This window comes from Durio zibethinus, chromosome 10 (genome assembly GCF_047325235.1).
Source record: "Durio zibethinus cultivar Kanyao isolate XHJ-2024 chromosome 10, ASM4732523v1, whole genome shotgun sequence".
Classification (NCBI taxonomy): Eukaryota; Viridiplantae; Streptophyta; class Magnoliopsida; order Malvales; family Malvaceae; genus Durio; species Durio zibethinus.
The window spans coordinates 6,665,882-6,692,052 of record NC_143171.1 but is presented as its reverse complement, the minus strand read 5'-3'; the positions used below and the strand labels follow the sequence as shown (position 1 = coordinate 6,692,052).

General features: G+C 33.7%; 2 protein-coding genes across 9 annotated transcripts; both read right to left on the bottom strand.

Annotated features, from left to right (window-relative positions):
- Window positions 1–102: 102 nt before the first annotated feature.
- LOC149516392 (uncharacterized) lies at window positions 103–19,356 on the bottom strand. Its single transcript, XM_089766602.1, has 4 exons — window positions 19,224–19,356; window positions 13,454–13,555; window positions 2,803–3,067; window positions 103–2,017 (listed from the first exon to the last, which is right to left on the bottom strand). Exons 1-4 carry the CDS (start codon window positions 19,266–19,268, stop codon window positions 1,878–1,880), a joined length of 552 nt encoding a protein of 183 aa, XP_089622728.1. The 5' UTR covers window positions 19,269–19,356; the 3' UTR covers window positions 103–1,877.
- LOC111291850 (uncharacterized) lies at window positions 19,136–26,054 on the bottom strand. Of its 8 annotated transcripts, XR_016345682.1 has the most exons (7): window positions 25,094–26,054; window positions 24,888–24,981; window positions 20,491–20,570; window positions 19,857–20,099; window positions 19,695–19,778; window positions 19,468–19,549; window positions 19,136–19,391 (listed from the first exon to the last, which is right to left on the bottom strand). XR_016345682.1 is itself a non-coding variant. In XM_089766603.1 (6 exons), the coding sequence occupies exons 3-6, from the start codon at window positions 19,950–19,952 to the stop codon at window positions 19,362–19,364; spliced, it is 288 nt and encodes a 95-aa protein (XP_089622729.1). In that variant the 5' UTR covers window positions 19,953–20,700; window positions 24,888–24,981; window positions 25,076–26,023; the 3' UTR covers window positions 19,136–19,361. The 8 variants fall into 8 exon arrangements, 3 of the variants coding, with proteins under 3 accessions (XP_089622729.1, XP_089622731.1, XP_089622730.1); XR_016345680.1 differs by having other exon boundaries at window positions 19,857–20,631; XR_016345681.1 differs by having other exon boundaries at window positions 19,857–20,570.
- Between the last annotated feature and the right edge of the window lie 117 nt (window positions 26,055–26,171).

Genomic DNA, 26,171 nt, shown 5'->3' with positions numbered 1-26,171 from the left:
GCCTGTTGATTGTGTCACAAAATCATACTATAAAACCGTACAAGCTGCAAGGTAAAGTCAAAATCATGTCACTAAAAGAAACAAACAAATAAACAAAAAAAGTCAGAACAATAGAACTGCGGATTCAAATTTCAATCAATCACAACTGCAATAATGATACACAGTACTTCTCTTTGAATCGGAGATAAACAATCGTACCAAGTCCTCGTCGGACCATCGAACAGTTGTTCCGAGAACGTAAGCCGATTCTACACCGTCGAATATATACTAATTAACAGTCATTCTATAATATCATGAATTTATGGGTTTTTAGCTTCCTTTCAGGGACAGGTGAAAGCATCACCCAGTTCCATCCACTTTTCTTGAGCTTGTCCTGAGCTGCCAACCAAAGCTTGGAGAACATTTTTGACTTTGTTTTTGCACTTGTGATGACGGATACGCCTAAGGACAACTTCTTTGTCCAGGGCTTCGGGGGAAGACCGAGCTGAGGATTTTATCTGAAGCTGGCTGGTGACAGGGTTGGTTGTTTGAGTATCTTTCTCTTCCGAGTTATTCACATTCGGCACCTTCTCTTCAGAACTTGGGAAATATGGCTGAGCTTCGGGGACCCTGAATTCCATTTTTTTCAGTTCAGAAAACATAAAAAAGTATTATATGGAGATTAGAGATATGGAGGAAAGTGGAAATGCCAAAGCAGGACTGTCTTCATTTATAGACAGAGAGTCCTTTTCCGCTTTTTTTTTTTTTAGTTCCTTTTCATGTGGTTTTTTGGATGTTGGTTTTAACGATCTACTCCAAACCAGTGGCGAGTGGGCTTTATTTAAATATTGTGGATTTTTGTACGAGTGAAGTTAAAGTTACCGCAGTAGACTAGCAGAGAATGTATTTGGTAGGCCGGCTCAAAGCAACCATGACACCATGGTGCGTGCCTCGGGTCTCCTTATGGGTCGTGAAACTGGATGCTTCTGGAAAGGATAAACTTGGCGGGGCAAAATTGATTAGTTGAAACCTGACAGGTTGATCTTTCCTTTTTGAGTCAAATTTGTGGAATTATAAGGATCTTTTAACCTCTTTTTGGATGGTGTTAGGGCATCAGAACTGGATCTATGATTCTTGCTTTTGATGCACACGTTCTGTTTTGGTAGCATCAGCAGACTTGAGAATCTCACCACCCAAAAGTTAATCGCAAGATCCTTTCTTTGCAGGGAAAGATAATCTAATAATCTTTTCTTTATTTCTTTTTTTTTATTTGGTAGGAAAGCAATGGGCTGCTAATTCCCATAATCTCTTTGATCACAAAAGGATCGACTTAGAGAGAGCAATCAAAGAGCAATGTTAAACAATGAAACTAAATTAGTAAATGAAGATATTATAATTCCTTAAATAGATGTCCATATAATGTAGTAAAAATATTTCCAGTTGTTTTTCGAGATTTTCTTTCGATTTGAACGAGCTACTATTTTCATGGGGTGATTGATTTCATGATCCTTTTTCAAAGACTGAGGCAACATTAAACAAGAATGGCTTAGAAATTAGTATCAATTACCCTCTATTCTAGTTCTAGTATTACAGTTATTATGCTAATCTATTTTTTCCCCTTCACATAGTATCAACGTTTATAATGAAGAGAAAAAAAGGGTTTGTTGAAGCACATGGATTCAAGCAGGAAAAAAGGAATAATTATTGAGATATTCAGAAATTAAAAAAAAAATTGAGTAAACGGTGCCAGAGCTTGTTTTAAGTTAATATACATTTGTTTCTATCCAACAGAACATTGTTACAGGCGAAAATGCGGCATGAAAGTCCGTTGCTTAAAATTTTTAATAAATAAATAAAAGCACGAAAGATAGAGGAGAGCTTTGTTAAATTATGCAAATCTAACGCATTATTTGAAGCTTGCTTGAAGCAGTAGGGGACCAGAAATGACAATTATCGAATTGCCAAACGCAACAAACGATGGGCAAATTCAGTAGTTTCTCGCCCAAACTGGGGGCGTCATAAATCTTGATGGCGCAATCTGTCACTTTCAACATTTCCAAAAGATAATAATAAACAATAAACAAAGAGATAATATTTCACAAGCTGAAGTGACGTTTTTATATTCTAATAGAGTGATTAGTATCTTTTAGATATATTAAAAATAAAAAAATATAAATAAAATAAAATATGCATCAACTTTTTAATTTCTTGAAATTTTTAATTTTTACTGCAATATATCAAAAATCAAACTTAAAATCAAATTCACATCCTGCCAAAGGTCCAATAGAAAACAAAAATATAGAAACCAGCTCCTAACAACTTTGATTACAGTAACAATTTTGTAACAAAAAATGTAAAGAGGTGAGATACGGAAAGAAATAACAATGAATCCATGACCAGAGATGATGACATAGGGTTAGATTGTAGAGTGCTCGTAGACAGGGACGAGAAGCCAACGTACAGTTGAGAGACGGAAAGGTAAAAACGTTTATAAATTATTTAAAGAAAAGATTGGGTTGGATTCAGCTACTCCCAAATGCAAACTAGAGCCCTATATTATATATCGTTTCAGAGTCCAGCGCATACAAATGTGTCTAGAGTTTCGCTACCGGGTTCCAAGCAGAGGAAGAACAGCACAATTTCGATTATATACTTTCTATGTTCTTATAGATGTAAATGTCCATGCATGGATGTGAATGGTATTTGCATGATTGAGGATCCTATAAATAAAAGATGCAAAAGAACTAGAGCTATACAGTGAGAGAAAAAGAATTATCAGCCATCAGCCATTTATTTTGGTCAACAAAACGAAAGGTCACTTACAATTCCGCGTGCTACAGAGTTGGGGATACTTCGACGTAACCTTCCATGGATATACGTCAGGATACCTGAAAGCACAAATTTGGCAATGCCCCATTTCCAAATAAACCTTTCCTTTTGCACTTCTCCTGTGTTTGCAGGGACAAATGCTTTTGTTCCATTTGATGCTTGAAATATATTTATCAGCTTGCTTTACTAATTTACGGATTGCAAAACTCACAAACAGGTGTTCATACAATGTTATGATGCTTGATCCAATACTCCATTCCTGGAATGAGATATAGTTTTGATTAATATTTTTAATAGAATCAGAGTGAGCCAGTGCGGCAATAAACAGCAGTATTGAGTACAATCCAGTTACAAATATAGAATGAACGTATATATATATGCACGTATCCCTTTTTACAATATCTTTAGCTGCCGAAGAGATGATGCGGAAACCGAATTGTCCAAATAATTTTAATAATATTAGCAAGCTAAACAGAAAAGACCCACTTAAAAGAAAGCAGAGACCAATATAAATAAGAAAATACAAATACTATGGTATGATATGTAAATGGATATGGACACTTCTACATGAAAATGTTCGCTGAGTAGAAGCATTTGTTGCTGCAGCATCAGCCTGACGCAGATGCCCAATCTACATTTATCATTTTACTACTAAATCTTGCGCTTATTAAAATTTTTAAATACTAGAAAGAAGAATAGCAAAGAGCGGAAATGGCAATGTGGATCAGGGTAGTGGATTGTGCATCTACCATGCATAGGTATGATTCTGATCATATTACTATAGGTAACATTAACAAGAATGCATATGACCAAATTATCACCAACTTTCTTTTATTGACCATTAAATCTTGAATCTCAAATCCAGTCACAACGTTCCATATGTATAAAAAATGAAAAAACTGATAACAATATTTTTCTCAATAAATAATTTAAGCTTACGTAGCACCATTTGTTGAAGCACCTTCAAAGCAGGAAAAGTTAATAGAGAGGCGCATTAAATTGATGGATAAACAGACACTGACACTTTCTCCTTGAACGTTGCGCATGGGGCAAGAAGCTGCTGAGGGATCTCCTTTACACAATCCAAATGATCTCGTCTATGAGAAACTGTTAGGAGGTTGGTTTTTAAGGAAAACCTAAATATTAAATACAATACTTAGAGCATAGTCGAAACTCAAGCATCAAGTCAAGAAGGTGAAGCATTCTAAAATGGAGGTGGTGTGAGAAGACGGGCAGCCAAAATTTATACTTGAAAGAAAGGTTAACTCAGAGAAACACTTTGTTAGAAGTGATATTATAATTCTGAAAGACCCATGTAAATGGAATGTCCCTTCACTGCTCTCTCAATCTCAAATAAAGAAATAATTTTTGTTGATGTACTGATATTTCTGTTTTCTCCATTAACCAGTTACCTGATCATCAATTACTTTGACTCTAAGGTATTCTTGCCTATACATTGAGTCTAACATAGCTAGTAGGTATCCTTCAATGTACGATAGCAGAAGTTCAAAACTTACCAGTGACTGCGAAAGCAAACGAAAAACAAATAGAAGAAAAACTGTTAACAAGTCCAGCCAAATCAGCAGCCCTTCAGCGGTGAGGCAAGGCAGTAACAATCTAAATTCCTGCAGAATTAATCACATAAAGATGCTTCTTGATATCATATGTTATAAAACACTGGTTTCCATGTGTCTTTTTCAGGTTTTCTAGTTATGGACTCGGTTATCTGATACTCTTTACTAGGTATATCTTTAGTGCTTGTCATAACGTCTAGATCCGGAGATCATCGCTAGACATTGATTTAAGGGAGTCGCCAACAATCTTTTTTATCTAGGTGCGATTAACCACCTAAAGAATCTGTCCTTTCAGGGAACACCTAAGTTTAAGGGTCCCTAAAAGAATAGGTTCAGGTCTACTAACCAGAACAGGGTTCGGGAGTTCGGTTACGTGTGAGGAAGGTTATAGCACCCTCACAATGCCCATTAAAAGATGGTACCAGCTTAAATTTGTGTTATCCAATGAGCCTTAAAAATTTTACCAAGTAATTAATTATTGGAAATTATTCTCAATTGACTCTAATACTTTTAGCAAAAAATTGAGAAAATCCCATCACCTCAAGAGTATGTAAGAAAACTACTGTTTCACTTACAGAGGCTCCATCGTCGGATTATTTAACATAAAAAAATAAAAAAGAATAAAAGAATGATTGTTTTTTTTTTCAGGAAAAATTGATACTTTCAACTTTTTCCAAAAATATTCTTTTGAAACTTTAATTTCGAGAAAAATTGATACTTTCAACTTTTCCTCAAAAATTTATTTTTTTGAAAATTTATTAAGAAAAATTGATACTTTCAACTTTTTCCCAAAAATATTTTTTGAAAAATTTTATTTTCAAGGAAACTTTTCCTCAAAAGTTGATTTTTTTTTGAAAATTTATTTTTAAAGAAAATTGATACTTTCAACTTTTCCTCAAAAATATTTTTTTAAAAATTTATTTTTAAGAAAAATTAATGCTTTCAACTTTTCCTCAAAAATATTTTTTGGAAACACTGATTTTCAAGGAAAATTGATACTTTCAACTTTTCCTCAAAAACCCTTTTTTAAAAATTTATTTTTAAGAAAAATTGATACTTTCAATTTTTCTCCAAAAATATTCTTTGGAAACTTTGATTTTCAAGGAAAATTAATACTTTCAACTTTTTCTCAAAAACCTTTTTTTGAAAATTTATTTTTAAGAAAAATTGATACTTTCAACTTTTCCCCAAAAATATTTTTTTTTATTTTTATTTAAAGAAAATAGAATAATAAAACAAAATAAAAGTGAAAATAAATAAAAATATAAAATAAAATAAAATAAAGAAAAGTAAAACAAAAATAAAAATAAAATAAAGATAAAAAGAATATTAAATAAACATAATCTAATAAATAAAAAATAAACAAATAAATAAATAAATTCAAAAAAAAAAAAACTTGGATCGGCTCAGAGTACGGCTCGGCTCGACTCAAGGAAGAGAAAACGGCTCGAAAAAGCGGCTTGGGACCTCGGCTCGGCTATCGGCTCGGAGGGGGGAGACACGCGCGGGTCAGGAAGCGGGTCGACGCTCGGGTCGGGTCAGATCTCGGTAAAACACGCGAATCTTCTGGTCACTTAAGGCAAAAACGACGTCGTTTTGGGAAGGTATATAAGGCTCTTCCCTCTGTTTTTCGACAGAAACGTTCTCTCTTCTCTCTCTCTTCTTCCTTTTTTCCCTCGTTTCTATCTAAAAGGTCGAAGAACTCCGATTGAATGTTCACTGGATTCTGGATTTTTTCGTCGGAATCTGAGTTTTTCGTCGAAAGTTCACCGAAAAATTGGTCGATTTCTGGGATCCTTCACCGAAAACTAGGCAGCTCGTCGGAAACTTCAAAGTTGGCCGAAATCATCGTCGAAAAATGTAACTTTCACTAGAAAATTCAACCGAAATTTAAAATTTTTTCAAAAATTCTCAAAAAAAAAAATCTCCAAAAAATTTTTGCTAATTCCCAGAACACTTCTAAACCTTTTCTTAGCCTTCAAAAATTTTCTACACACCCCTTTTCTCTCAAATCAGTAGCTTTTGCTCACTATTTTTTCTGTGTGTTCTATTCTGTTCCAGAGAATCCCTTTTATAGGGATTGATCAGAAGAATTTCTGATCAATTCCAATTCCTCTTTGGATCGGGATTCAATCATTGAATCCAACATTGACTCTTCTGAATGAATCCCAATCCAATTTTCAACTAGATAAATAAAAAAAATAAAAGAAAAAAATCAAACAAAAATAAATAAGATAAATCAGAAAACTTAATAGATAAATTAAAATTAAATAACAGATAATTACATAAATATTAACAGGAAAAAAAAAGAGAAAATAATAATAATAAAAATAAAGATATATACATATTAATAAATACATAAATACCTAAGATAAAAAATAATAATAAAAGAAAAAAATATACATACATATATAAAATAATAATAATAAAAATAAAAATAAAATAAAAATGCAAAATACAAAAAATAAAAATAAAAATAAAATGACGAAAAAAAATATAGACTTACCCATTTGGACCAGGCCCAATTGATTCGGACCTGAACCAAATTGGGTGTCTACAGCTGCCCCTCTTTATACATTTTCTGTGAAACAAAAATTGCGCAAAAACGTAGACACCCAATCAAGACTCAACTCGACCTTTTCATTTTATTTTTTTTTATCAAAGCTCCTCTAGGCAGAGACTCAATGACTTTGAGAACATAAATGCTTCATCTAATCAGAGGCACCACGACTTTGAAAAAGTAAATTGCTCCTCTAAACAGAGGCACCACGACTTTTGAAAAGTAAATTGCTCATCTAAACAGAGGCACCATGACTTTTGGAAAAATAAATTGTTCCTCTAAACAGAGGCACCACGACTTTAGAAAATAAATTGCTCCTTTAAACAGAGGCACCACGACTTTGAAAAATAAATTACTCCTTGACAATCATGTCCAAAGGAGTTGAAAGTTGTGTTTGAAGGAATTTCAGGAGATTATGCCCAAAGGTCTTATAAATCAACCTCGATACCAAAAGACATCCTACTTCAAGGATTAAAAACTTACCTGACAAGTTTCTTCTCAAATTGTAAAATATCTTCATATCTGTCTTCTCTATGTGGGATCTTGAAACACCCCTGCTTTTTGAATTTATACACTATATTTTCTTGAAAGTAGTGTATGCTATGCAATGCATATGAATTTCAATGCATGCTATACAAATGTTAGCCAATTAATTCCTATTCAATGTATGGTACTCAAGTTTCTCAAGTTTTTTTCTTGGGCATCAAGCCTTTTGATTCTTCAAAGATTCAATTACACTGCTCTTCTAAGATCGAACCAGTGTAGCTCTCAATTGTCTTTTCCACTCACATTCTTCCTTGTTCAATTTCTCAATACTTGGAAATAAGCTTCATCAATCGATCGTCACTTGACCATCATTCAATGAATTTCTCAGCACTAACAAATTTCAAAACAAATTTCATCCACCATCATTGGGTCATTACTTATAGGTGTCTCAGTATTAACCATTCCAAACAAACTTTGTCCACTGATTATTCTCATCATTCAATCATAACTTGCAAGTTATATCGATCAATTCATCCTTGTACTCATCACTTGGTTATACCACTTTTCAAGATTTGCCCCATTATATTCTTCATTTGATCACATCATATATCTTTCCAAATCATCTCTTTTAAGTTTCTACCATTTTTTCATTTTGTTACCACCATCATCTTAGATTTTTTTTCAAATGAATGCAAGATTCTTTTAAACACATATTCATTCATTCATTATCATTTCAAATCTTAACAAATACAATGCAATCAAGCATTTTCTCAATTCATTGTAGGGGTGAAACAATAAGAGAACACAAGGTGAATTATGGTAAAGATAATCAATGAAGATCTGTTTTGGTACAAAACAAATGGAAAAGGAAATAAATTGGATACATGTCATTGGGATGGATGGTATGTCCAAATGATGAATATTCAAACAATTCTCAACATTAATCTAGGATTCTTTTTCAAAAACTCATTTCATTTACTGTTGAAGTCATCTTGAGCTTGGCGAACTTTGCCCCAGTCTTTAAAGGATCTTTAAATGTCTTTGATCTTTCATTCATGTGAGCCATTTGACCTGGATCTTTTTTTTTTATCAAAATCACCCTTTCAGGTTTTCAATTTAAATCTCTTTTTTCATTTTCTCATTTTTTCCTTTTTTTTTTCTTTTTCATTTTTCTCATTTTTCATCCATTATTGATATCTTTCATACATCAAACTTTAGAGTAATGTAGCATGATTCCATTGCTTCATCATGAGCATACATTTGCTCAACATGTGATCATTCAAGTTGAGTATTCATACTTGATCCAAATAGACTTTTCAAGGTTGTAATGTAAGCCAAGGTGAAGGGTCATAAAAAAAATGGATATAATAGGCTCAAAACATGTATTAAAAAAGTTCAAAATCAAAGGATCATTTGATACAACTTGGCATTTTGCCTCACATCATTTCACTACTTTTTTTCCTCACACAAAAGATTCTCATTACTTTACCTCAAGTCATGTGTGGCATTTTTTTCTTTTTTTTTATTTTTGAGACCTTTTGTGATTTTTTTCAAAAATTACCCTCCAGTGTAAAGGGTAATCCTTGGTTAGGGTTCCTCCGAAAAATAAATCATAATAGGCTCAAAGGGGTAGCAATAAATGGTTTTTCGAATGGTAAAAGAAAGATGGCCATTTTTCATCTTAATTGTGAATACTTTTCTTAAACATCATCTATTGAACAAAGCTCATGATCCTGTATAAAAGATTACATATCTTCAAGACATATCTCTTTCACCTTTGGTAATGGCTTACCCTTTTTTTTTTTGCTCAAATCATCTACTCATAATAATGTGGATGAGTTCTCAAAATTAAATCTCAAAATTATTGTTATCATTGTCTAAATATTCATCATCTGAAATTTGAGAATGGGAGTATAAAGTTATGAAAGGTAACAAAACAGGGAGTAATGGTCAAGTGAAAGAGAAAAATATAATGAAATGCATTAACTTGCCTTTATTAAGATGATAATAATTGAAGTCATATTGTAAAAAAAAAATCTAACATTACTCTAAAAGAAATCTTAAAATGACAAAAAAAACCTTTAACCAACCTTATCTCCATTCTTAAAAATTATCTCCCTATGCGATCAGGTGAAGAATCTCTATTGACATCTTGCCCCTCAATTCATTGTGACTCTCCGGACCCTTTCTGTTCTTGACTTTCACTCAGAACGCTAACATTAGGTGTTGTTGCTTTCTCTTGATCAAAACTTACCATTCCATTATTGATCAATCGTTGCACCTTATGCTTTAAAGCAGTGCAATTTTCAGTAGAATGGCCAGTAATTCCATAGTGGTAGTCATAGTGGGTTGTAGGATCATACCACTTTAGATAGGATGATTTAAGCGACTCCATATAGATGAGGGCAATCAAATGACTATTAGAGAGTTCTCGATATAACTTTGTATAAGTCATAGGGATTGGATCAAATATAGGTTTTTCTCGAGTAGTCCGTTGTTCTCGTGAACCACTTGCTAGGTTAATAGGGCATATTTGAGTTCTTGCAGGAGCTTGAATGTTAAGGTTATATGTAAGATCTTGAGGGCTAAAAATTGATCGGTATGTGAATGAATAAGGTGGTTGTGGAGCTAGCCAGTATGGGTAAGATGAGGCATTATTCACAGTAGGATAGTATAGAGAGTAACCTTAGGATGGATAGGGTTGATAACCCCTAAATTATTGTTTATCAAAGCTCACAGCTTGAGCTTCAGCTTCTTTCTTTTTTGATGCTTTTTTGGTTTCTCATCCTTTCAACTTACCATTTTTTATGGCACTTTCAATAATTTCTCCAGAGATTATCATGTCAGCAAAATTCTTTGTTACATTTCCTATCATTTTTTCATAATAGGGAGACTTCAAAGTGCTGACAAATAACACTGTAGTTTCTTTCTCAGTCAAAGGAGGTTGTACTTGAGAAGTAACATCCCTCCACCTCTGGGCATACTCTTTAAAAGACTTGTTTACCTTTTTCTCCAGATTCTGTAAAGACAAATGATCAGGGGCCAAATTGATAATATGTCGATACTGACCGATGAAATCATGTGCCATATCACTCCAAGAGCGAATGCGAGTTCTGTCCAGCTGAACATACCACCTGGCCGCTGAACCTGTAAGCCTATCCTGAAAGACATGCATCAAGAGTTTTTCATCATGAGCATGAGCTGCCATCTTTCAGTAATACATTGTGATGTGAGTTTTGGGGTACTTTGTACCATCATATTTTTTAAATTTTAGTACTTTGAACTTATAGGAAATAACTACATCCGGGACTAGACAGAGCCCAGCAGCATCAACTGACCCATAAAAGCTAAATCCTTCCACAGCCCGTAACCTTTGCTCTAGCATACTAATCTTGAAGCTTTCCTGAACTTTCACTCTTATCTTTTCTTTCTCCTTCTCTTTTAAATCATCTAGATCAGAAATTGGTTCTGCTGTCTTTTCAGTGAAGACATGATTTACATAGCTATTATACTGTCTTAGGTTGAAAGCTGATGGCATTCTAGGATATGTTGGATATACGAAGTATTGTGACGGGACCTCTTGAGCAGACTGGGCTTGAGGTGGGTCAAAGCCTGGAAGATATAAAGGGTCAGCCACTTCTTCCAGTAGGGGAACTTGTTGGCTTGTATCTTCTTCAACTCATTTTCCCTTATTCAGTCTATTAAAAGCATCCAAAATCTTACTTAACTCACTTTCAATCTTTTTTATCTAGGTACTTTTGGCCACCAATCTTTTTTATCTAGGTACGATTGACCACCTAAAGAATCTGTCCTTTAAGGGAACACCTAAGTTTAATGGTCCCTAAAAGAATAGGTTCAGGTCTACTAACTAAAACAGAGTTCGGGAGTTCGATTACGTGTGAAGAAGGTTATAGCACCCTCACAACGCCCATCAAAATATGATACCAGCTTAAATTTGTGTTATCCAATGAGCCTTAAAAATTTTATCAAGTAATTAATTATTGAAAATTATTTTCAATTGACTCTAATACTTTTAGCAAAAAATTAAAACAATCCCTTCACCTCAAGAGTATGTAAGAAAACTATTGTTTCACTTACAGAGGCTCTATCGTCGGATTATTTAACATAAAAAAATAAAAAAGAATAAAAGAATGATTGTTTTTTTTTGTGCGAGAAAAATTAATACTTTCAACTTTTCTCAAAAATATTCTTTTGAAACTTTAATTTCGAGGAAAATTGATACTTTCAACTTTTCCTCAAAAATTGATTTTTTTTTAAAAAATTTATTTTTAAGAAAAATTGATGCGTTCAACTTTTTCTCTAAAATATTTTTTGAAAATTTTGATTTTCAAGGAAAATTGATACTTTTAACTTTTCCTCCAAAACCCTTTTTTGAAAATTTATTTTTAAGGAAAATTGATACTTTCAACTTTTTCCCAAAAATATTCTTTGAAAACTTTGATTTTCAAGAAAAATTAATACTTTCAACTTTTTCTCAAAAACCTTTTTTTTGAAAATTTATTTTTAAGAAAAATTAATACTTTCAACTTTTCCTCAAAAATATTTTTTTTATTTTTATTTAAAGAAAATAGAATAATAAAACAAATAAAAGTGAAAATAAATAAAAATAAAAATAAAAAAAATAAAACAAAAATAAAAATAAAATAAAGATAAAAAGAATATTAAATAAACCAAATCTAATAAATAAAAATAAATAAAAATAAATAAATAAATTCAAAAAAAAACTTGAAGCAGCTCGGAGTACGGCTTGGCTCGACTCTGCTCAAGAAAGAGAAAACGGCTCGAAGAAACGGCTTAGGACCTCGGCTCGACTAAGCTATCGGCTCGGAAAGGGGAGACACGCGCGGGTCAGGAAACAGGTCGACACTCGGATCGGGTCAGATCTCGGTAAAATACACAAATCTTTTGTGTCACTTAAGACAAAAACGACGTCGTTTTTGAAGGGTATATAAGGTTTTTCCCTCTGTTTTTCGACAGAAACCTTCTCCCCTCTCTCTCTCTTCTTCTTTTTTTCTCTCGCTTCCCTCTAAAAGGCCGAAAAACTCCAGTTGAATGTTCACCGGATTTTGAATTTTTTCGTCGAAATCTGAGTTTTTTGTCGAAAGTTCACCGAAAAGTTGATCGATTTCTGGGATCCTTCAACGAAAACTGGGCAGCTCGTCGAAAACTTCAAAGTTGGCTGGAATCGTCGAAAAATGTAACTTTCGTCAAAAAATTCAACCGAAATATGAAATTTTTCCAGAAATTTCCAAAAAAAAACTCCAAAAATCTCCAAAAAATTTTTGCTAATTCCCAGAACACTTCTAAACCTTTTTTTAGCCTTCAAAAATTTTTTACACGCCTATTTTCTCTCAAATCAGTAGCTTTTGCTCACTATTTTTTCTGTGTGTTCTGTTCTGTTCAAGAGGGTCCCTTTTATAGAGATTGATCAGAAGAATTTCTAATCAATCCCAATTCCTCTTTGGATCGGGATTCAATCATTGAATCCAACATGGACTCTTCTGATTGAATCTCAATCCAATTTCCAACCAGATAAATAAAAAAAATAAAAAAAATCAAACGAAAATAAATCAGATAAATCAAAAAACTTAACAGATAAATTAAAATTAAGTAACAGATAATTACATAAATATTAACAGAAAAAAAAAGAGAAAAATAATAATAATAAAAATAAAGATATATACATATTAATAAATACATAAATACCTAAGATAAAAAATAATAATAAAAGAAAAAAAATATATACATATATAAAATAATAATAATAAAAATAAAATAAAAATGTAAAATACAAAAAATAAAAATAAAATGAAGAAATAAAAAATATAGACTTATCCATTTAGACCAGGCCCAATTGATCCGGGCTTGGACCAAATTGGATGTCTACAGTGCTGTTTGTCAATTGAGGGAGGAAATAAATGAATTGCTTTCATTACGGTAAAAAAGAGGTGACTCGAACAAAACAATGTGATATCGAATTAGAGTACAAAAACAGAGTTATTACCTCATCAACCCCAGGGCTCCTATCAAGCTTGATTTTGCTGTCTGGCCCACCCCCCATCAAAGCTGTGTACCCAAGAGTGATTCCTTGTTGAAAACCACTCACCTTGAGATTAATATAAACAGTCAACTGTCAGTTTTAGCAATTAAAGTTATACTGTATTTCTCCAATCTTTAAGTAATAGCTAGAAAATAAACTAGAAAAGTTGTGTTATGAAAACATATTCAAAATGACAGATTGACTGTTAGCATCACGTCGAAACCACTTGTTTCTGCCCCCTTAAGAATAGAGTCAGATATTTCAAAAACAGTAGCAAAGACTACATTAGACCCCACTGTTGTCAGCTGCGGAGTTGGCATAGAAATAGCTTAGGTAATTGCAGAGAAAACTAGAAAAAAATCATATTCCTAATTGAGGGTATAGAATACTTACAGTTTTACCTAGATCATATTCCTAACTAGATATATTTTGTTCTTGAGACCCTTTACCATTAAAACATTTACTAATGAATTTGAAGGTACCTGTGCACGATGCCCAAAGCAGAACTAAAATATCTCAACTTACAAATAACCACAATTAAGACAAGAAGTAGGATTGGTTTGTGAGGCTAACTCTTTCATAATATATGACTAACATAAATATATCTGAAAATAGAACCTTAAAAAGGAAAGTACCCTGAACTAAGCTATGAACCTTTTACACTTCTCTTACTCTTAGTGCAAACATGGAAAATGAAATTACCAACTAGTTTTTCAGTGGTGCAGTTCCTGAGCCTACAATCTGGAAATTGTTAGTGTATGCATGTGTGTGAGTTGGAATATTATGGGTATATTCCATGGGAAACATTTTAAGAGGGATTAATTGGGAGCATTAATGTGTAATTTGTGATTAATTCTCTTTCTTTAGTATTGTCTATATAATGAAAAGCTAATCCAATGGATTAGTAAGTTGTTCTCTAAAGCCTTAATTTTAACATGGTATCAGAGCCAACAACGCAATCCTAGCCGCTATCGTCCCCTTATTTGTCTCTTTTTTCCCAAACCCTTCTGCGATAGACCCTACATTGTCATCCAAACCGTTGCTACTACAGACTTTGATCCCATAACCCTAAAATTACGTACTTAAAACCTTTCCTTCTTTTTTGGCGGTCCCTCTTTAGTTGAAAAGAGTTACCCCCTTATGCTTAAAGGCAGCAAGGAGTTACAACCTCTTCATGAATGATAGATTAAGGGAGATAAGTCTTTGGTGTAGAGCATGGCTGCAGAACTAGGGACAAAGTTCCTAATTGTTGATTAGGGGTTGTGTTCCCTGATTGAAGGATTACTAGTTGTGTTCTAGAGGAAGAAAGTACTGTGGCCATGGCCCAGAAAGAAGCAACCACATTGAAGGTTATAACTCAGGAGACTATCATGGGCTCATGGCTGTCGGATGAAAAACTTGATGGCTCCAAGTACTTGTCATGGAGTAAGACTATGTTGGTGACCTTGCGAGGTCTTGGAAAGGCTCAGTTTTTGACAAGTGAGCAGCCAACAAAGGAAAGCTAAGAGTATGCAACGTAGGAGCAAGAGGACAATTAAGTACTTGGACAATTGTTCAACTCGATGGAATGACAAGTAAAGATAATGTTCAAAATAATACCTCACAAGTAAAGAACTTTAGGATGCTTTAAAAATTGTTTATGCAAATTCTAAGAATTGGTAGAGAATCTCATATGTTACCAGGGCATGGACTAGAATGGAGCAATCCGATAGGAACCTACGGGAATATTTTGTTGTGTTCAATGAGGTATATGACGAGTTTAATGAACTTATGCCATTGTCTACCTATCTGAAGACAAACCTTCAAGGACATATATGACAAGTTTAATGAACTCATGCCATTGTTTACCTATCTAAAGACAAACCAAGAGCAATGAGAGGCTCTAACTGTAGTGTTTTTCTTAGCAAGATTGAGGAAGGAGTATACTAGTGCTAGTACTCAGATGTTAGTAGGCAGAGATCCACTTTCTTTACTGGATGCTTATAAGTGCCTGAATAGGGTCACCCAGCATGATACTCCACAGGAAGACGACAGTATTTGTGGCCCTACAATGTGAAAGGGGAACACCACGCCAAGGACATGGTAGACGAGGTAGATGACGTGGAAGTGGTAGAAGAGATCCACGGTCCCGCTATCATTGTGTACAACAAAGACACGAAATCTTTGTTCGCATCTTTGGGGTAATTTTGGCCCACCAGCGACATATGTAACTGATGCTACGCTTTAGCCCCAATAGCAAAAAGAGAAGGGAGTTCAGTTATCACTAGTTGAGTATGACAAGTCTATTCCGATGCTTTAGAATCAAACTTCGATCTCCTTTCCGACAACTTTTATACAAGGTAAATCTACTGCATGCTTGGCTACCCCCTCCATGACTTAGGTAATTAATTCAAAAGTTTCATATCACATGACAGGTACTACAGGTACTCTTTATTCATATACTCTTATGACGAGAGAACAATCTTTTTTGGTTGCTGATGGAAACTCTATAGATATTGTGAGAAGTGGCAAGGTTCCACCTATATCCATGTTACCTTTAAATTCTGTGTTGCATGTCCCTTCTTTTCTTTTTAACTTAGTTTCATTTAGTCAGATTACAAGAAATTTGAATTGTAGTGTCTCTCTCTTTTTTACTTATTGTGTTTTTCAAGTTCTATTGACGAAACAGACTATTGGTAAGGGAAGGATCGAAAGTCTTTATGTGCTTGATGATATACAGAAGATATAGTCTGGACTAATGACATGCTCAGGAGAATTGTCATCAATTTATGAGTCTCATTGTCATTTTGGTCATCCATCCATGTCAACTTTACGAACTGTGTCCCCATTTATCGTCTTTTAATTTTGATTGTGAATCATGCAAGTTTGCCAAACTGTACAAAGTGTCCTATCGACCTCGATTTAATAAAAAAAAAAAGTTTCCTTTTGCCGTGATTCATTTTGTGTGGGAGCCTTGTCCTATTATTTTGAAATCTGATTATAGATATTTTGTGACATTTGTTGATAATTATTCACGAGTTTGTTGGTTGTATTTGTTGCGAAACTGCTTCGAATTATTATCTGTCCTCACCACCTTTCATGCAGAAATAAAGAATCAATTCGGTAAGTCTATCAAAATTTTATGAAGTGATAATGGAATAGAGTAATTTTCTATAAAGTTTGTTCAATTCTTAAATGCAAAAGGTATTATTCATCAATCCTCGTGTACAAATACCTATAGCAAAATGGAGTTGGAAAAATTGTCATTTGTTGGAAATGGCTAGAGCTCTTTTGTTTCAAATGAAGGTCCGAAAGGTATTTTGGAGTGAAACTGTGCTCACAGCCAAGCACAGCTATCTGATAAATCGTTTACCGTCCTCGATCCTTGAAAGAAAAGTTATTTTTCGAGTATTGTATTCTAATCATCCCTTATTTCCAATCTCCCTCAAAGTGTTTTGGTGCACATGTTTTGTTCATGACACGCATCCGGGTCGCACTAAATTAAAACCATGTTCCCTTAAGTGCACCTTCCTAGATTGTTCACCTGTCCAAAAAGGGTATCGATGCTACTCTCTAGACCAAAGTCGTTTTATTATTTTGATAGATGTTACGTTTCATGAGTCGATTCCTTTTCTTTCGGTACTACAATCTCATCAATCACTTATCATATTAAAAAAAAAAATTTTTTTCTCATCTATAAGATACATAGTACACCAGTCAATGCATCTCCTTTTACAGCATGCCCCGATACTTTATTTGGTCGTATGTACACTAGATAAAAGGACCTGTATAGATTCGCCTGCAGAAACTTTCCCTATCGAGATAGTCTCTCTGTCGATGGATCCACCTCGAGACACTATGGCTAAGGATGTACAAATTGCTCTAGGAAAAAGTACGTGAACTTGCAAAAATTTTTCTTTATATACACCTTCGTACAAAGGACTTTCTACTCAATTTTAGAGTTGTATTGCCACAATTGATGCTATTATTGTGCCACGTACTCTTCGTGATGCTTTTGCAAATTTAGGATGGCATAAGGCTATGAGGGATGAGATGATGGCCCTAGAAGCCAACTATAAATGCAAAGCTAGTAGTGAAGGGATATGTGCAGACATATGAAAGAGATTATTTTGATACCTTTTTCACCAGTGACAAAAATGATATCTATTCACCAATTTCTTAGTTTTGCTACTACACATAAATAGGCATTACATCAGTTGGTTGTGAAGAATGCTTTCCTACATGTAGGCTTGGCTGAGAAGGTATATATAGAGAACCACTAGGGTTTGTTGCTCAGGGGGAGTTTGGAAAGGTGTGCTGTTTGCGTAGGTTTCTGTATACCCTGAAGCAATCTCCACACACATGGTTTGGCAAATTTAGTGTTGCACTTGTTCAGTATGGCAAGCAACAGAGTGAGAATGATCATTCGGTGTTTTATATACGACAAAGTTCTGGCCTTATATTGTTGGGAGTGTATGTATATGATATCATCATCACTAGCAATAATAATACAGGGATTGATAGACTTAAGATGTATCTTAAGTCCCAGTTTGAGACCAAAGATCTTGGTCAATTGAAATATTTTTTGAGTATTGAAGTAGCAAGGTGTAAAAAAGGAATCTTTGTATCTTGGAAGAAGTATGTGTTGGATATTTTGAGAGATGTAGGCTTGTTCCATGCCAAGCCGAGTGACACACTAATGGATCCAGGTATTAAGCTTTATCCAAAAGATAGGGCTTTACTTGATGATCCTACACCTTACAAGAGACTAGTTGGAAAACTAAATTACCTGACCATGAGGAGACCTGATATATCTTTTTCAGTGAGTATGGTTAGTCAATTCATGGCAGCTCCTAGAGATACTCACTAGAGAGCAGTGATGCACATCTTTCGATATTTGTTGAGAAATCTTGGAAAAAAGATACTCTACAATTCTACTAGTGATGAAGGTGTTCGAACCTATTTAGATGTAGATTGGCAAGCTCTTCCATAGATAGGAAATCTATATCTGGTTATGTTATATCTTCATCGGGAGTAATATGGTGTCTTAGAAAAGCAAGAAGCAACCACTAGTTGCTAGGTCTAGCACAAAAGCAGAGTATAAAGCCATGGCTTTGGCTACAACTGAGGTATTATAGATGACTAAATTCTTAGATGAAATTGGGCTTTCAGTTCGAACCCCTACAAAGCTATGGGGTGATAATTAGACGGCAATTCATATTACTTCCAATCCAGTATTTCATGAAAGAACCAAGCATATAGAAGTTGACTGTTATTTCATTAGGGAAAAGTTACAGAATGGAACAATATTATTGAATCATTGCGCACGGGAGAACAACTAGCTGCTATTCTTACAAAATCACTTCCAGGAGTTCAAGCTGACTGTATGTAACAAGTTGAGCATGATTGATATATTTGCTCTAGCTTGACGAGAATGTTAGTGTATGCATGTGGGTGAGTTGGAATATTATGAGAATATTCCATGGGAGACAGTTAATGAGGGATTAATTAAGAGCATTAATGTGTAATTCGTAATTGATTCCCTTTCCTTAATGTCTATATAATGACAGGCTAATCCAATGGATTAGTAAGTTGTTCTCTAAAACCTTAATTTTAACAGAAATCATGACCTTCTCGTATGCCCAAACAAATCATGCATCCATATAATGAAAAACAAATATCGTAGATGCCATTATTAATTCCCAGAGTGGGGTGAACCCGTACAAGAAAGGAAAACTTGAGTGAACAAACTTACAAACCACATAGAAAAGATACCCTTTTTGAAACCAAGAGGATTCATCGAGCCTTGAGAAAGATCAAAAAGGATACCAAGAGAAAATATAGCTAACTCATCAAAAGTCAATGCTAAAGCTGGGGTAGTAATTGGCTGCCTTTAGCAATGGAAATGGACTTCATGGCAAACCTGGTCAATTATATCCTTCTGAAAGTAAAGATACCATATAGTCACAAGACAAGCAAAAAATAAACCCAGATCTTACCATGAAATGCATTAATTGTTACCAAAGCATGATTAACTGAGACCCCATTTAGTTCAGCAACCATCCTTTTTATAGGAGGAACCTATACAAGCAAAAGAAAGAGGAAAAACCAAGTAAATGACCTATTCAACCTGACACCAAAGAACACATGTTTCGCTATCTAAGAATGAGCAAAATCAGTCAAGCATATAATAAGAGAGAGCATAGCACCCTGGTCACAACTTTACCACACTATGTAGCAATGTTCTCAGAGCTTCCTGGGCTGAATTATAACTTGAATAGGACTCCCCAGGAACAAAGGTAGCAATAATCTGTAAGTACAAGATAGATTTCAACTAATGTGGTAGTTAAGACTGTGTCAAGATATAATAGAAGCAAAAGCATAGTACCTTTATTGGGTGGATCCCAAAATGATCAAAATAGAACTGCTGACTCGGAGCATTTGAGTCACTAAGAGATGTTCTCCAAACTGAGACGATTTTCATCAAAGTATCCCCATCAAGATTCAAATCATTTGGCCGTGTAAGAGAGAGCTAAAAAATCAGAGCTGCTGTACTCATTGCATGGATGTAAATAGCTCCTTCAAAACTTAGCTATCATCAATTATCTGCAGCTATCACCTCCAATAGTTTCTAGCAAACGGAAACAAAAGGAACAAAGCCTATATAGGTTCAGGAAAGACAAAAAAAAGCTAGATATGGACTGTCTTGTTATACCTGTAGAATAACAGATGAATATTTAACTTGATGTAGTCTAACGGATATTCATTTAAGTGTGCTATCATTTGCATCATTAGATGCAAAAGTCAAATACAATTTGAGTATGCTATCATTTGCATCACTGCAGTCTAATGGATGTCTACGAAGCATTGATGCAAAAGGAGCTCCCGTCCACTTCACATCAACAGTCCATGATTAATTGGTGGTTAAATCGAGGAGCTATTAATATTCCAAACTGTGAAAGTGAATATTCATTTAAATCATTAACACATATCAAGGCATCAAGCGCATGGAAATATTTTACCTGTGCAACAATCTGGTTATATTTTTGTTGGTCAGCGAACACAGACTCCAGACTAATATTCTGAAGCCTTGCAACTGCAACTGGTGTATAAGAAATTATTGCACTCTTGTTTAAATCCTTTAATATGATCTGACAACTCAACTGGAAGTGGAGTATCAGATTGTATCAAGTCATTTGAAATTGCAGGTCTAAAAGAAAATAAGAATATACCTGCGCATTATAAACAACCACACAAACCTTATAAGAATTTAAATCAAATTCAAAGAATCAAACAAGATGCAAAGAAAGGAAAAACAAACAGATTATTGCTTCATCCCTCCCCCCTCTTTTGTCCTTCTTTTCCTCCCTTTTCCCAAACCGCTGACAACATTATCTTCATTATACTTAGCAAATAAACAATGGCAGAAGGGAGAATTAAAAAATCTTCAGTATGGCCATTGTCATCCAATATCAAAAGTAACTTATTCTAAGGAAAACAAAGAAATCTTAAATACAGACAACTAATTTTTAAGTATTTATGGTCACAAGTTTATTCTGGTAGAGCATCCCCCTATCAATAAGGCAATTTCAGCAAGTCAAAAATTTGAACTTGTTGTAAAGGCTAGTTATCTAGATATATAGTTCAAAAAAATTGTCAAAATCTAAATACCTTGAATGTGAGCTCTTTTATATCCACAAAATATAAACATCAGCTTTTTTAATTTTCCTCATAAGAACCTTTAGTTTTCTAAATTAAAGGAACAGAAGCTACACCCTGGAGCACAAATTTTGATTTAGCCTCATATTTCTTCCATTATAATGTCACATGGTCTATAAAACATGCCAAACTTCACATGGTAGGTGGAAATTTTGGTAGTAAAAAAAGCTCATACCATTTAAAGGTTCCAAAGTCCAATTTCAAACAAGATAATTGCTCTAATCCTAATCTGCCTGTTCTGCAGCAAATTTTGTACAAGACCGCATCATACCAAGTCCATTGTCTCATCAGGGACTAAATCTTACCTTAATCCACCCATTGAGGGGAATTTTGCTCAATTTCCATTGTCTCTTTCTCTTCTAGGGTTTCCTCAATTATTCCCCAATTTGGTTTGTTTGCTAGAACCAAAACTGTCTAGCAATAGTTTTCTTTTGTTTTCTTTTGTTTTTTTTTTTTTTTTTGAACTCCATGTGTAGGTTTAAGGGCTTTAACCAAATATCCATTTTATGTATTAATCTAGGGCCTTTTGGGCTTGGTATTACATACTCCTCCACTTGAAAGAATTTGGTATTCCAAATTCAAATTTTCATGAACTCAAAGTTTATCCATCTCTCAAACAAATGTAACATACAATTATTCTCTTAAAACAAATCATCTTGTGTTGTGCAAAAAGCATCTATGAAACTCCTCATAATAGATTATCTAATAATCAAATCAAAATGAATTTCACTCCAAATCCTATACAACAAACATTCCCAATCTTCAATCTCAAATTTGTCACCAAACAAGATGCAGTTATCAAAAGTTAAGTTCTCTGAAATTCCATTGGCTTCAAAAATATGTAAAATACATACATCTCAATCATGACCAAGCAAAATTACATCAATGGCTCAATGCAATTATGATTTTATACAAACAATTCTTACTAACAAGATCAAACCTAACAAAACATGCCACAATTTCACAATTTTGATAAGTTCTTCAAGTCTTAAGTATCAAAATCCATAATCTTTACATCTACAAATTCATTATTCTCCATTTATTAAAAATAAATCACTTTCTAAATTAACAATAGACCACAAATTCATAGCTTAAAATAATTGTGCTTCCAATGCGCACTCTTATATTTCATCCAAATATAACCTCAAAAAACACAACAAAATTCACTTTATAGTCTTATCTTACACCAAACATGATCACATTTCCATAAAATCTCTTGGGGAAAAACTTTCAACTCATGCAAAGAAATTTTAGCCATATAAAACTTAAATTTGAATAACAATGTAAACAAATCATCTAGTTATCTCAAAAACACATACTAACATTACTTTCTTTTTCATTTATTGTCTCACTAACTATCAAATATTTCTCATCAATTTAAACATTATAAAACTATAATAAAGGTCAAACCTATAAAATAAATCATAACCATAAGTTTTACACCAAAAAGGTTCAAAGATAACTCTTTGAGTGCCAAAGTCGTATCCAAATTCAAATATTATTCATTTTCAAATTTCATAAATTACTTATCAAATAACAGTTGCACTACAAAACTGATAAACATCATAATAGCTCAAATTTTCCTTTAATCAAATATATTATCATAACTCCAAATCGAAGTAAATCTATGTACAATAAGGAAAATCCTTTAATGAAAAGGTTTCAACCAATACGTACTCAAATTCATGTCAAAAGTACAGCTACAAACAATAACCAAATGCATCAGATAATACCATAGGTTTCCTTAAATACCTCAAAATTGAATCCATGCTCAATATTACAAAATATAGAAGGCTATATTTACTGATAGCATATCAAAGTTTCTTAGCAAAACAAATCTTTGTAACTCAAATTACTCATTCAAATCAACTTCTTCAATAAAACCTTTCATTGACCATAATCTTAGCCTTTACATGCAAAACTGTAACATATGCCTTATGCCACTAAATATTATTCAAACAAATCTTATAAGGTGTGTCGATTTGAAACTATAATTACAACTTAAATCACTCTGGCCGATTACAAATTCATATCACTCCAAAATAGGCATGTAATGATTGAACTTCAACAAATGCCCGAATTATCACTTCTTATCAAAGTTTTAGATGCTTATTCACTGAAACCAAAGCCACACCAAAATAAGAAAATATCCTTTTTATGCATCATAATACCAATTCACCACAAGTGTAAAATTGAAAACAAAATCAACCAAGGCAATTCACAAATATTACTATCAATAAATACCTCAAGGGTTTCAAAATATTATCTCATGACAACTCTGATATTTCATACTTTAACTTTGAGCAAGCACAATTAAAATCATGATCAAAGATTCACTTACATCCTTCAAAAAAACTCCAAAAATCTCTATAAATTGAAATTTTGACCTATATCCCAAAAATATCTCCAAAAATAAAAATAATTCTCTACAACAATCTTTGAGCTTAGACTATCTATCTCATAAAAATAAACCAAAGTCACTTCACTTACATACACATCATTACTCTTTTATCATATAATCGAACTCTCTCATTATGGAATTTGAATGCTAATATCTTAATATCTTAATATCAATCAAAATAAGTACTCCAAAATCCATAGAATTGCAAACTTAGGCCCTAATGCCATTGCCTAAGAGCAATTGGTTTGTACCATGAGAATTTGGGAGCTGAAATCACATGGCCTATTTTAATTGCTGCTAGTCTTCACGAATGCTGACCATTCTGACCCGCTCAGATTCTTTTGAGGACACATTATCAAGTGCCATAAAAACAGGAAAGTCAACTGGAAAAAATAAGAAAGTGACTTCTGGAGTATGACGATTGAACTCTACAAGTATGAGATCGTTTAATTTGATACAAGCAACCAGTGTATCAGAGGAACAAACAAGGTTAATTTGATTGCTTTTTATATACCCTATCTTAAAGCAACAACCACTGATAACCAAAGATCCCTCCTTCAGAGGTAGAAAGAGCACATTAACAAGCCCTCTGCAAAGACACCCATTACAAAATGTAAAGATTCTTCATTAAGCTCCTCTAAATCCAACAGATATGCAAAGGAATCATTTAAGGTGGGGAATTGTATTTGCAAATTAATGCTAAGAATCTGCAGAGAGCAATGAGATTCAAAAAGAAGACTTAACCCAATTTCTCCTACAAGTGGTAGCCAATATTGCTTCCAGAACATCATGTGGAACACTATCCTGGTATGGAAATACGCCTAAGTTATTTAGGCCAAGTTTTTCATATCAAGTAGGGAGAAAAAAACCTCTTAATTGCAGTGTCAATGAGATCAATGATAAAATCATATATCATCCCAATTGAGCACGAAGAGGTATAGAGATGCTAAACTCTAAGTTTAAAAGTAATTAAGCAGTAAGGAACAAATTTCAAGAACAGTATATAATTCAAATAAAGGCATCTAATAATAAGAAATTAACTCTTACATAAATTCAATGTTAACAAGAGAATGAATAATGCTACTCACTCCACCACTTTCGCCCCAGCTATAACACTTCCCCGGATGGAATATATAGTCATTACTAATTACGTTTTATGAGTTTAGTAATTCATAAGTAAAAAGCCAGAGTTTCATCAGTTATTATTCTTCATGTCAGGTGCAACTAAGAAACACGATTTAGTTCAAAGCAATTAAAATCCATACAAAAATAACGCCAAAAAATGGAAAAAAGAAAAACCTCGGGATCCATCACGAACAAATCCTTCTTCTAACTCTCCAACGCCGCATTGCTCGACTTCCAAACCTTTCCAGTACCTTCCTCTTCAATTTCCCTTCAAAAAAGAATATACATAATTAAAAAAATCCGATAAATAAAGAAAAGCTGCAAAGAATTGAAATTTTGAATCTATGTCCAACGGACCACACCGTTGTGATGTGGCTTACTCATACGACAGAGTAACCTTGACTCGACAAGCTTCAAAAGTGAAGGCAGAATCTGACCAATTAGAGAATCGAACGACGAACTCTTCGATGACAAATTCTTCGAAAAAGAACCGCGAAGAAGATGAACCGCCGATGATCTGGCAGTTGAGAGCTAACTTGTCAAGACGGAGGTTTTTGGCGATGACAAAGGAATTGATGAACCTAAATGGAGGTATAGCTCGAGATCTCGTCCCAGCCATGGACAAAAAGAGACGAGAGTCTCCGTTCAATGAAGTTGTTGAACATTTACTCGTGGATTTCGGTTACTTGAAGCGGGTTAAGGTGATCTCAGTGTCTTCCATTGGACAAATAAGAGAATTCTCACGAAAAACAAACGGAAAATTCATTTTATGATGGGCCGAGAGAGCGGGAAAGTTCGATTCCATCACCAGAGTGAATCAATATTCGTACCGACCATTTCTTTTTTTCTTTTTTTGGCAAATCAGATTTTTGTTGTTATGTTATCCTTTTCTTGACGTTTTCAAAAAAAAAAAATCTAAATAAAGTGGAGTACGGCCAGTCCGTGGCCGAAAAAAGACTACAGCCCGTTCAATGCTGCCATTGAAGACCGGCAGAAAGCAAAGGAAAGCCCAAAGACTAAAAATCAGTACAACCCAAAGACAGGACAAACTCCAACCCAGCCCAGAAAGTCGTCGGAGAGATCAGACCAGAATTCAGTTCTGTACAAGATGGGATAAAAAAATGGAAAAGTTTCAATTTTAATCAAGTTTTTTAGATACTAGGAGAGTATCTTGTTACAGGTCAAAATTTTTTTGTTTTAGTATTCATATTCATCGGTTTGTTTGTTAAAAAATTTATCTAATTTTTAAAAAAATAAAAAAATGGCAAAAGATATTAAAAACCAAATGAAGATGATGCCTGTATGTAAATTGCCATCTTATCTCCAATTGATTTAATATCGATTTTTTACAAAACATTCATATTGAGTTGATACAGACAAAAATCTATCAAATATTAATTATTTTATCATCTTTATCAATTAACTCACTCCAATATCATCTTATATAAATATATAAAA